At 36.1% G+C, this 13737-nt stretch overlaps 1 protein-coding gene across 1 annotated transcript in view; it reads left to right on the top strand.

Moving 5' to 3' along the window:
• The window catches only part of LOC127439772 (protein unc-13 homolog B), a 49757-nt gene that overhangs the window by 30093 nt on the left and 5927 nt on the right, over positions 1-13737 (top strand). Inside the window, exons 27-37 of the mRNA XM_051695995.1 lie at positions 1014-1043; positions 7775-7789; positions 8027-8047; positions 8957-8983; positions 9086-9124; positions 10332-10352; positions 10502-10528; positions 11792-11880; positions 12743-12889; positions 13141-13264; positions 13551-13595. Coding sequence (XP_051551955.1) covers positions 1014-1043; positions 7775-7789; positions 8027-8047; positions 8957-8983; positions 9086-9124; positions 10332-10352; positions 10502-10528; positions 11792-11880; positions 12743-12889; positions 13141-13264; positions 13551-13595 — 585 coding nt within the window. The remainder of the gene's footprint in view (positions 1-1013; positions 1044-7774; positions 7790-8026; positions 8048-8956; positions 8984-9085; positions 9125-10331; positions 10353-10501; positions 10529-11791; positions 11881-12742; positions 12890-13140; positions 13265-13550; positions 13596-13737) is intronic.

Raw genomic sequence — 13737 nt, 5'->3', positions numbered from 1 at the left:
CCTAATACAGTTGGATTCTGCAGTCGAGTAGGAATGCTTAGTAACTTGGTGATGTCCAACAATCTAATCGCTGTTGGTGTAAATGTAAAATAACAATATATCCTGCTAAAAATAACAGTTTTTACAGAATACATTTTCATGCTTGTCTAGGCTAGATCATGCTGGTTAGTGCTGGTAAGTTTAAAGAGATAGTTCACCCAAAAAAGAAAATTCTCTCATCATTTACTCACCCTCATGCCAGCCCAGATGTGTATGACTCTGTATGAAGACTTTTAGGAGAATACCTCAGCTCTGTAGGTCCATACAATGCAAGTGAATGGTGGCCAGAACTTTGAAGCTCCAAAAAGGACATAAAGTCAGCATAAAAGTAATCCATCAGACTCCAGTGGTTAAAACCATATCTTCTGAACAGGTATGGCTGAGAAACAGATCAATATTTAAATCTTTTTTTTTATCTTTAAATCTTCACTTTTTCACTTTCACATTTAGCCAACTACTGGTCGGGGCTGGTAAAAAAGTGGAGATTTATAGTAAAAAAGGACTTTAAATATTGATCTGTTTCTCAACCTCACCTATCATATCGCTTCTGAAGACATGGATTAAACCACTGGAGTCATATGGATTACTTTTATGCTTATAGTCGTACACATCTGGGATGGCATGAGGGTGAGTAAATGATAAGAGAATTTTCTTTTTTGGGTGAACTATCCCTTTAACAGCTCAGAGAAGGCTTGCTGGTTAAGCTAGTTAAGAGCTTTGTTGGGTCTCCAGCACACCAGCAAGCTATGCTGAGGACCAGAATCCAAAACACAACATATGTTGGTGACAAGCTACTCTGGTCTTTTCATTAGTGTAAATAAGGGTTGCTGAATTAACTTTTCATATGAATCTTGTCTGTCATTTTTTTTTTCTATTTATTTTGTTATGTGTATCGATTTAGTTTGTTGGTTTGTCTCTGTTTCTTTTTTGTTTCCTGTTTTGTCTGACCACCGTTTTCACGTCTTTCCCATCAGTCTGGCTGTTCAGATTGGGAAGGATCAGAGGTACGTTAATCAATGATGTTAATGCTCCTTAAAGGATGCTTTAAAATTAAAAAAAGGACCGATATATATTTATCAGTCTGGTTTCCTTACTCACTCTGCTTAAGAGCAAAGGTGTCACAATAGAGCAGACGGGTCCTTGGATTGCATTCACACTCTTTTATGCGCATTAAAGCTTAATTGACCTGTTAATCATGGCCAGATAATTAATTGTAGCGCTAAAGCTTTAAATGGAATCATGTGCTTTTGATGTTACGGCGGCGGTTTGTGCCTTAATAGGATTCTGTACCTGAATTAAAGCAAGTTTTCATCTAAGAGGAATGTAATGTGTTATTTTTGAAGTTGGGTGAAGTCTTCAAAGAAAAATATAAAATATTTGAAGAGATATTATCTTGGTTTATACAGGTCTTAATTGAATCAGATGTACATGAGACGTGTGTGTGTGTGTGTGTGTGTGTGTGTGTGTGTGTGTGTGAGTGCTTTCTGTGATATGTCCTGTGGAGTTGGTGTGTATGTGTTCTGGACTCCAGCTGTGATGTTAATGATGGCAGCTGGGTTAGGATTAGTATCATTATTAAATATAAGTTAATTGAAACAAGACACAACCCCACATATTAAGTAACCTGTAGCAGTTCACAATGAAAGGTCTGGATGGTCCATATTAAAGGGGACATATCATGTGAAATCATTTTCCTCAATCTTTTGAGATGAAAGAGAAGACATACTAATATTAGAAACCTGAAACTAACATTTGGCTGCCCTAATTTACACTTCAATTGGGTGATCAGAAACATGGCCTGCCCTGTCACTGTAAGGTAATGAGGAGGATGTAGGATAGGATAACATAATAATAAAACTATTATTCCTAAACACCAGATGATGACAGTAGAAAGTTAATAACAGTAGAAATTTTGTCAAATCTTGTGCTGGCTGTGTACAGCACCTACAAATCTGCAAATCCATAGGAAAGAGTGACATTATTTTTTTTAATTATTATTTTACCTTTTATTTAACCAGGGAAGTCACTTAAGAACAGAATTCTTATTTACAATAACAGCCTGGCATTTTAGTCCAACTTAAATAGTTTAGAGGCTCTTTTTGTATGGTGGAACATTTAAAAACTGTAATGGAGGTTGCGCACTGGACGTGTCCATTAAATTTTCCATTAAATTTGACCCAAATCATTATCAAAAGGCATAGGCTATTTACTTGAGCCATCACTGGATGATATACTGTGTATATGTATCTTTCTAATAGCGAACACTATGTATATTTAGTTACAAGTATGTCTTTTTGTGGTTTGACAGCTTGAATAAATCGACACATCCTGTCCTACTCGCGATGTTCTCTTTTCATCCGGTGTACGTTTGCCTTAAGTCTTGAAGGCGTAGCAACAAGGAATGCCCTGTTTAATTCGAAGGGTTAAAGAGTGGGTGAAAAATGGTCCTGACTAAATTGACTGTTTTGGGGCAAAACGCTTCATTTAGGGCTGCAACTTATGATTATTTTGATAATAAACTAATCTAACGATTATTAGAACGATTATTAGATTATTTGTGTGATAATTGCAATGTTTAATCATTAGCTCTTAACCGACTATTCAGCTTGTGTCCTGACTTAAAAGGTTGTATTAAACGTGCTTGCTAACAATAAAGTGGACAAAAATCATCTTTTAAAAATACCTCTAAAAGACATTCACTGAACTAAAGGAAAAAAAATACTTTTTATAACGTTAAATTCAGAAAAAAATCACAGAAAAAAATGCTATTGTTATCAAGTGTATTTGTCTTGTTTTCCATTTAAAATAGTCTAAAAAATACATTTACTTGAGAAGCAACATATAAGATATTTAGACTTGCTTTAAGAGACAAATATAAGTGTATTTTGTATATAAGTGTATTTTTTCACTTGGTTATAATTCTGCGAGTGCAGTAAAGACAAAATATACTTATAGTCAAGCTCTATTCTCTAAAAGCAAGCCTAAATATTGTATATGCTGCTTCTCAGGTGAATGCATCTTTTTTTTAAAGGATTTTTAGATATTTAAAAATATTTCTATTTTTAATATTATATTCAACATTCTCAGATAACAATTATTTCTTCTGCAGTATAGTTACTAAAGAAAATGTACATTGTTTTAAAGAAGTTTTAGATATTTATATTGGAAAACAAGCCAAAACAAAAACAAATCAAAACATATTTTGTTGCAGTGTATAATGGTGTATAATGACCCTCTCTCACCTTTTTGTTCACTTCAATCCATCTTTAACTCACAAAAAACAAAAAAAACTATCTCTTGTTAATAAAGCTGTGTATTGCCCATACTGTATTATGATACAATAAGTTGCGAGCCATCACGTTATAATCTAGCTGCAGCAAGCAGAGGGGACGAGCGTTCCCGCGACAGAGTGTGCATCAGCCGGGTGCAGTTTCAATCTCTCCCCCTTAGATCGGGACACATCGCACAACTCGTAGAAGAGGTGCTGACCGCACAGAGAAATGCCAGTTTCGGAGTTTGTAGTTATTTACATGACCTGCTTCCTTATTATTTGAGCTTTAGTAAAGCTATAACGCATTAAACATAACTGCATTAAAGATGTAACGCCAGGGTGTTTCCTTTAACGCAAGTTTTGCATCAGCGGAGCAGCAGCTCCGGCTTCGCTTATTCCACAATGAGAGTGCTTCTGTATTTACTTATTTGGTATTTTTGTATAATTCCCTCATACTTTGCGATCTACATCACCTGAAGCTGTGAAAGTTTAGAGTGCATCTGGACTGTGAGCTGTGTTTTCTTCCTCTGCTCAGAGAGTATATGGTGACTGATTTAGGCTAGTAATCATTTTGTGTGTCTGTTTGATATTAAGTTGTTTTAAAAGTGTGGTTTGGAGTTGACAGATTAAAATCAAGAAAAGCTTTGTATGTTTCCTCTGCTTTTAACATATTATTGTGTTTGTTGGTTAGTGTATTGGATTCTAATTTTAAAATCTATGATATGTATATTTTTTTACCTGTAGATTGACAACAAAGAGAAGGAGAATAAGGTTGGTTTTGACCAGCAAAGTCCCCTTTTAATCTTATAGGATGTGTTTTGTTCCAAACCCTATTTATTCAGTGTTTGTATCCTGTGGACCGTTTTTGTATCCTGTAGACCTTTCACTGGTCAGTTGCTGTTTTTATCATGCTCCTGTAAGAGTTCGATTGTGTCTGTTGTCTACGGTTGTCATTCTATCAGTTTGTTAAAGAGTTTAGTGGCAATACTATTTTTAAGGTGCAACTGAATTACTTTCCAGGACCCAGTAGTTTCTGGCCTATAGGTCTTGACTTCTTTCCAGTGTCGTTTTGGGCCAACATGGATAACAACTTTGAATCCTGCTCAAAACGGCTGCCACATGGTTTAGAAATACAGAAGCATTTGACTAAAGTGTGTGCATTTGTAGATTTTAACACAACAAACACATGCACATAAGTGTATACTATATACATCTTTTTGTGTGTTGCCATGTGAACTGATGACAAATCTCATGCTGTCCTTGTTTTTGTGTGTGTGAGTGAGTCAGGTGTTGCTAGTCTGTCAGTCTCCATTGTAATGTAATATATATATATATATATATATGTATGTATGTATATATATATGTATGTATATAGTTGAAGTCAGAAGTTTACATACACCTTAGCTAAATACATTTAAACTCAGTTTTTCACAATTCCTGACATTTAATCGTAGAAAAAGAACATTTAATCAGTTAGGATCACTACTTTATTTTAAGAATGTGATATTTTAAGAATGTGAAATGTCGTTGGGGCCTGGGTAGCTCAGCAAGTAAAGACGCTGACTACCACACCTAGAATTGCAAGTTTGAATCCAGGGTGTGCTGAGTGACTCCAGTCAGGCTTGCTAAGCAACCAATTGGCCCAGTTGCTAGGGTGGGTAGAGTCACGTTGGGTTAACCTCCTCGTGGTCTCTATAATGTGGTTCTCGCTCTCGGTGGGGTGCGTGGTGAGTTGTGCGTGGATGCTGCGGAGAAGCCTCCCCACGTGCTAGGTCTCCGCGGTAACACACTCAACAAGCCACGTGATAAGATGCGCGGATTGACGGTCTCAGACGCAGGGGCAACTGAGATTCGTCCTCCGCCACCCGGATTGAGGTGAGTCACTGCACCACCATGAGGACTTAGAGCGCATTGGGTATTGGACATTCCAAATTGGGGAGAAAAGGGAGAATGTTTTATTTCAGCTTTTATTTCTTTCATCACATTCCCATTAGGTCAGAAGTTTACATACACCGTTAGTATTGGTAGCATTGCCTTTAAATTGTTTAACTTGGGTCAAACGTTTTGGGTAGCCTTTCACAAGCTTCTCACAATAAGTTGCTAGAATTTTGGCCCATTCCTCCAGACAGAACTGGTGTAACTGGGTCAGGTTTGTAGGCCTTGTTGCTCGCACATGCTTTTTCAGTTCTGCCCACAAATTTTCTATCGGATTGAGGTCAGGGCTTTGTGATGGCCACTCCAATACCTTGACTTTGTTGTCCTTAAGCCATTTTGCCACAACTTTCGGGGTCATTGTGCATTTGGAAAACCCATTTGCGACCGAGCTTTATCTTGCTGACTGATGTCTTGAAATGTTCAATATATCCACATAATTTTCCTTCCTCATGATGCCATCTATTTTGTGAAGTGCACCAGTACCTCCTGCAGCAAAGCACCCCTACAACATGATGCTGCCACCCCCATGCTTCACGGTTGGGATGGTGTTCTTCAGCTTGCAAGCCTCACTCTTTTTCCTCCAAATATAACGATGGTCATTATGGCCAAACAGTTCAATTTTTGTTTCATGAGACCAGAGGACATTTCACCAAAAAGTAAGATCTTTGTCCCCATGTGCACTTCCAAACTGTAGTCTAGCTTTTTTATGGTGGTTTTGGAGCAGTGGCTTCTTCCTTGCTAAGCAGCCTTTCAGGTTATGTCGATATAGGACTCGTTTTACTGTGGATATAGACACTTGTCTACTGGTTTTCTCCAGCATCTTCACAAGGTCCTTTGCTGTTGTTCTGGGATTGATTTACTCTATTCGCACCAAACTACGTTCATCTCTAGGAGACAGAATGTGTCTCTTTCCTGAGTGGTATGAAGGCTGCGTGGTCCCATGGTGTTTATACTTGCGTACTATTTTTTGTACAGTTGAACGTGGTACCTCCAATCGTTTGGAAATTGCTCCCAAGGATGAAACTTGTGGAGGTCCACAATTTTTTTTTTTTTTTATTTTTTTTTTTTTTTGAGGTCTTGGCTGATTTCTTTTGATTTTCCCATGATGTCAAGCAAAGAGGCACTGAGTTTGATGGTAGGCCTTAAAATACATTCACAGGTACACCTCCAATTGACTCCAATAGCCTATCAGAAGCTAATTGCCTATAGGCTTGACATCATTTTCTGGAATTTTCCAAGCTGCTTAAAGGCACAGTTAACTTGCCTGACCAACTGGAATTGTGATATAGTCAATTAAAAGTGAAACAATCTGCAAACAAAAACAAAGTAGATGTCCTAAACGACTTGCCAAAACCATAGTTTGCTAATATTAAATCTGTGGAGTGGTTAAAAAATGAGTTTTTATGACTTTAGTTTAAGTGTATGTAAACTTCTGACTTCAGCTATATATACTGTGTATATGTATATATATATATATATATGTGTGTGTATATGTGTATATATATATATATATATATATATATATATATATATATATATATATATATATATATATATTGTGAACCTTTTAACTGGTGTGTTTGGGAGTGTGTGTAGAGTATGTAAGAGATAATGTACACAATATACAGGGTGATCAGGACCCCGAAGCAGATGGGTCTTGTATCACCCTGAAGGGGTTTATTGTGCAATAACAACCGGCTGCCTGTACATTATCCCGCTTATTACATGGCTATTAACTAAGTAAATAAATACATGGACATAAAATATTGATTTGCGTTGAAATTATGTAATTTGAGAAGAAATAAATCACTGAACATGCTGAAATCAACCTCCGGTTTGCGTCGGAGTTCTGTTGGTTTATTTTGTGAAAATGACCGTCTGACTCTTCAATATTCAGCCTATTACAAGACTGCTTGCCAAATAAACAAATAAATGGACATGAAACATTGATTTGCACTGAAATTATGTAATTATGTAAGAAGAAATAAATTGCTGATTAGCTGAAATCCACCTCCGGTTTGCGTCTGAGTTCTGTTGGTGTTTACTATGTATAAATGTCTGTCTGACTCCTCATTATTCAGCCTATTACAAGACTACTTGCCAAATAAATAAATAAATAAATGCACATGAAACATTGATTTGGGTTGCAATTATTTTATTAGCTTATTTGTAGAGATTGCACATTGATCCGAAAAGCAGGAGAGATGGCTCACAGAACCCGAATGAGTGGTCTTATACATCTAAATCCCCAGATGTGCGGTAGTTATAGAGGAATATCTGACTGTTGGATGGTGCCATTGACCAATCAGAATCGAGTATTCCAGAGAGCCTTGAAATAGAGAAATAAATATAGATGGAGAGAGAGTTAAACACATCACATTGAATTCTAGGCATAGTTCATGAGCTGTTTCTGTTTTGCTGCTCCTATTTAAAATCCAAGCTTCCTTCTCTCCTTCCCTTCCCTCCCTTTCCATTCATCCATCCGTTATTCACTGTTGTTTTCTCATCTCTACTTTCCTCTATGTACAGCTCGACAAGCAGAAGGTGGGTTTGTGTGAGCTAGTGGTTTAGTTTGATGTATGACAGTCTTACTGAAGTAGTTTCTTATTATCCAGTAGATTTATTTGGGTAGTCAGATGCCACCATCCCTTCAATTTTCTATGCAGAACTGTTTGGAAATGGCCTGAAAGTCAAGATATTGTGGTAGCTTCGTAAACCTTTTTTTAGTTTGTCTTTCGTTTTGTTTCTTTGTTACTGACTTGTTTTCTTTTTCTTTTACAGTCTGTTTCTAAGAAGGAAAAGGTGTGTTCTTTAAAAGTACAGTTTGGGTACATAATGCATTATAAAGATATTCTTAACACAATAGTTCCAAAAATGAAAATGGCTACTTTTTAGCATACTTTTTGGTCCTTTTCACTGCCATTTTATTGAAAAGACAGACTGTAATATTCATAAAACCATCTCCTTTTGTATTCCAAAGAAAGCCATAAGGGTTTGGAATGACATGAGGGTAAATGAGAGTAGATCTAGACAGAATGTTCATTTTTGGCTAAACTGTTCCTTCAATAGGAATGGGAACGAGAACTCGAGTACTCAGTTATTTTATTTTATTTTATTTTATTTCAAAGCTTGTATTTTTTAATTTTGTGTTTGGCTACTGTGGCATTTTGGGCAGTACCATGTGGTCCAACTGGTTAAAGCTGTGACCGATATTGCACACAGTGATGTTCAGTATGAGGCAGCAAAAGTGCTCTGCAGAACTGAACAGGACGCAGGCTCTTAAGATGCATTTTTAAAAGTACACTTTTGGTCAAAATGACCAAAATGCACATCCCTATTTCGTAATGCTTTATAAAACACATTGTAATTAGTTGTATGTTCTCATGAATAATTATAGCCACAGTTAGAGTATGTAAAAATACCTATCCATATTCATACTTTCAGTGTATAATGCATTAAAACTCATGACCAGCACCCAAAGCAATGTGTTGTCATTATTGCATTATGATCTTTAAATATATAAATATTAGGTATTATAATGTATTACAACTGTGGTTACAGTTATTTGTATTTATTAGTTAAGATGTATTACAATGTTTATTACAAGCCATTATGAAACCTTAGTGTGCTCATTTAAAGTCAACCTATGTGTGCGTATACATGTGTGTGCGATATGACTATTATATGTTTGTTTCCATGTTCTGGCACCAGGGAGAAAAGAAAGACAAAGAGAAAGAGGTTTGTGCACACTGCACATACACAGTGTTATTTCACCCCATAGTGTCTGGATCAGCAGAGCCCAGTGTGATACTGAATGTAATTTTGTTTCTCTGTCTCAAGGATGAGAACAGGACCACAGAGGTGGGTGATGGAGCCGAGGTAATAAGCTGATATATGATAGGCTCTGTTTGTGCGTGTGTGATGTACTTTCTGAAATAATAAAACAAGTTCTCATTAGTGTGAGGAGTGAGAGTGTATATACAGTCTGAAGGAGCTCAAGGATTTGTGTGTGTGCACATGTGTGTGTGTTGAGCTTTGATTCTGTCCCCAGGGCTCCAGTACCACATTGTTAAAGACTTGTTTTTTTTTTTTTTTTGGCTGCCCATCTGTGACCTAATGTGACAAAAAACAAAACATTACCCACTATTCAGAGCTTAAATAATTATTTGCTTTAGGCATATACAGTAATATGATGTAACTGTTGTCAATGAATAAATGATCCTTGTTTTGGTAAACACAGTAACAGATGCTTATTAAACTCTTTTAAAAAAAAAATTTCTTCTGCTGTCGCCTTAGAGCACAGAAATTAATGCAAGACTGATGTTCCACATTTTACTAGTGCAGATGTCAAGATCACTTCAGGGCAATCCATGTAGTTTAAAAAGATTATCGTGATTTACCCAAGTAGGACATTTTCCAGAATCCTGTTCCACATCTTTGTCAGTCCTGGAACAATATCCCTATCAGCCAGTCAGGTTTTAGTGGTTGAGGTTAGGGGCTTAAACAATTTGTGTCAACCTGTCATTTAGTTCTGATTTTAGAATGGGTTAGAGTTAAGGTAGTCTTGCATAGCCAGATTTTTGACTATTGGTCTGGTCCACTTTGCAGCTTATTTTAGCCTAGATCCGCCTACTTAGGGCGATAAAGCAACCAACCACAGTTCATTTTGTTTTTATTCAGGTCGGGGATGGGTGTGTATCTGAAATAGTTGATAGACCATGGGGGAAAAACTCCCCGAAGGGCCGATTGCCTGGGTTGTAGTATGCCAAATCCTAGTAGTCTGCTGCATCATTCACAACCTAACACTCAGAACTGGCCTGCAAGATGGGGAATTGCACTGTGAAAATTGAATTCGGCACAGTTTTTTGGGCGTGTTTGTGGCGTTACTTGATTTTCATAATACCTTTAGTGAATTGGGTGCTCAAACAATGCAAATAGCATGTGCAAATAAACAAAGCTATCAGCAGGTAGCTTTGTTTATTAAACTAGGGGACTGTCAGATATTGAAAATACACAAATGGGTTTGCATTTAGCTTAACTGAATATTTTTCCTGTTTTATTTACCTTTTTTTATCTTATTCTTCAGCCCCAAGATGAGGGAAAAGAGGTGCGTCAACCATCTCTGCATTTATCTCAAATCTAGCATTCTGAAGGATTATCTATTCAGCATATTGATGATTTCCTCTGCTTTATCAATTGTCTCTCTATGCCTTTTCTTTTGTTTTCCTATTTTATTTTCACTTGGTCTCTCGATAGAATGAGGCAACATTCAACACAAAAAAGGTGTGATAATCATCAAGCATTTGCGTGAGTGTGCGTATGTATCAGTGAGTGAGAAAGTGTCATATTGTTTTGTTTGAAGTCTGACTGTGTCTTCCCTCCTCCTGAGACTTTCCCTATCACTGTGTTAACATATACACGTTTAGAGACACATGCACCTATGCTTTGGTCTACTCCTTCTGTGTGGACATGTAGACAGAATGCAAATGCTGATGCATCTTTAAAAAGATTTATCAATACCTTACTGCTTTAGATCTTCTAAAATCTCTCAACTAGAATACACAAATCAATCAAGACCTACTTGAAAGACTTCTCCTTTCTACCTTTTACTCAGTTTGTCAGGACAAGTCTATATTACTTACTTACTACTCTCTTATGGAATTTAATTAAAACTGTCAAGAACATGCCCAAGTCATATTTCACCCTAAAATCAAAAAGAAAAGAAAATAATTTTGCCTTTTTGTAGGACCCTTTTTTAGGACCGAATTTTTTACATCATGGTTGCATATAGACAATAAAGCCTGTTAGGACTATTACGGTTTTTGCATTGTGATTTTATTTTCATGCTAATTAAGCATATTTCCCCCCAAAAAATTCCATTACAGTAATGCGAGAAATTTTCTAATTTGAAATTGATTGGTCAAGATGTCATCATGAATTACATTTTTTTTTTTTTACATAACGGAAGTATTTCTTGTGCTGATTTTAATTAAACTCAATAATTGTATCTATATAGAATGTTTTTTTATTTCATGAAAATAATATCACGTTGTATAAATCGTTATATTCTTCAACACAGGCTTCATTGTCTTCATGAAAAGTAAAAGTTCTTATTTTTTGCTTTTGATTTTAAGGTGTAACATGGCCTGGACATGTCTTAGTGAGATTTACCCCTTTCATTGCTAGGCCTTTGGTCTTAACTGCATAGAACTGAATAAACAAATCTAACTACTGTTTATTATGAAAATAAAACTATTACTACTGCTGTCTTCATTTGGGCATTCTTTACTCTTGCTGTAATTAAACTGTTGTTGAATGTGACAGATATATTGCTGAGGATTCTTCCAAACCATAGAAAAATGGCTTTAATAGAAAATGTTTCCATTTTTTTCACCTCGAGAGGCTAATGTGCTTGCGGAACCATGACAAAAAGACAAAGTGATTTTCTATATACATATTCTCCTCTGCTCTCCAGTTAAGCACCATTTTTTTTGTCTATCAAACTGACACTAATTCCTGTGTGCATGTGTTATTCTCTGTCAACAGCTTGACACAGAGGCAGCAGACATCCTCAATGACCTGCAAGGGAAGCTTAATTCTGTTTTAGATAACCTGAGTGCCATGTTTGCCAAGAGGTAAACACATTTTCGGAATCTTAATATAATTATCGCAATGTTCGTGCAAGCACTGCTTACAAATGTTAATTTGTCATTGTAGTTTTTTGAGAAATTAGGTAACAGTGTATAACCATTGCAGTTTCAGTGCTATTGGAAACTCTAAAAAATTATAATACATCTTATGTTCTTGTGAAAAATTTTAACTACAGTTATAAAACATTATAATACTTACATTTCTATGGTTATGCTTTTTTATGATTTCTGTGTTACGCTCAACATAAAATTTCATGTGATATACCGTGTTATAAATTAATGCATTATAACTATGGAAAAAATACAAGTAATTAATTATTTACAGACAGTTGGTCATTATCGCAAAATAATCAATACAAGGATCCAAATAACTATTCATTATCCACTTTATTACACAACTGCCTACTTAATAAATGAATGGACATGAACTAGTGAGTTGAATTGAATTTATTTTATGATAAGAATGTGATCGAGACATGAAACTAGCACAATAGTGTAGGAAATTGGTTTTCTGGGACAACAATCAAATATACAGTTCAGCTGTCATTAAATGACAATATATGACCACACAATGTAGCGATTGACAAATCAGAATCAAGTATTCCAGGGAGCTGTGTAATAATGTACAGTATTATAATGTGTATTAAAAGGCATTATGAATACCTTTGTAATCCATGAATAAAACCTGTATAATGCATTAATTATAGTATATAGGCTTTATAAAAAGTGTTACTGAAAACTTTTTCCACTTTTTTTCAGTAAAACTTTAATCATTGTTACTGCCACATGGTTTGTTGGCCTGCTTTTATGTTCCCATAACCCTCTCTCTCTGTCTGTATGTATATAGTTTCCAGGCCCGTATAAATGTGTGCATGCGGCAGATGGCGGAGATCCTGTATCAGATAAAAGGTCCTCTGAATCAGAACACTCGTAACACAGCAGAGGCTGATGCAGATAACGCTTTGAGACCACTTATGGAGTTCCTCGATGCCAAGTCAGTTCAGCTCAACTCCCTTCAATTGGATTTAGTTCAGTTCAGTTTTAAATGTGTTGTCATGTATGCCTGTTTCTACCTCTTGGCACGTTTCACGAAAGAAGCAAAATAAAATAACTTGTCATTAGATGAATGTTTAAGTACAACAAAATTCTAAAGAATGCGCCAGACTTCTACATTTCACATGTAAAAACATCATAATGTTGCTCATGATGGATAACTGCATGATTGTTACATGTGTGCATATACAGCCTCAGCATCTTTGCGGATATATGTGAGAAGACTGTGTTGAAGCGTGTGCTGAAAGACCTCTGGAAGAACGTTTTGATCTGCATGGAGAAAACCATTGTGTTGCCTCAAAGCAGCGACAGTATCGTGAGTTTCTTTAAACACACAACTCTCCTATGACTACAGTTACTGACAAATACAAAACAGGACTCGATTCGTGTTCATTTGCCCTCAACACTCTTAGGAATGGTTTCTTTTGCTCCCACAACACCATAAACAATTTTTGCTACTTTGCTAGTACAAAGTTGTAAAAATCAATTATTATTTCAGTTGTGTCAATATATTAAATGCAGTCCCTTTAGACTTTAATATCACGCTGATTTCATTCTGCTACAATCTTTGGAGTCAGAAATATTTGTCTTTTTCACCACAGGGAGCTCAACTTCTTACCGCTGCTAAGGAACTCTCTAAACTAAAGGTATTACATTTACATTTATTCATTTAGCAGACACTTTTATCCAAAGCAACTTACAAATGAGAAATACAACATTTTCAACATTTCAAGTGATTCTTCCTAAGGAGGCAATAATATGAGAATGTGCTAGAAGACAAAGTATGCA

The sequence above is a fragment of the Myxocyprinus asiaticus genome, chromosome 4 (assembly GCF_019703515.2).
Source record: "Myxocyprinus asiaticus isolate MX2 ecotype Aquarium Trade chromosome 4, UBuf_Myxa_2, whole genome shotgun sequence".
NCBI lineage: Eukaryota > Metazoa > Chordata > Actinopteri > Cypriniformes > Catostomidae > Myxocyprinus > Myxocyprinus asiaticus.
Note: the sequence above shows the minus strand (reverse complement) of the source record. Positions and strands in the feature narration are given on the sequence as shown.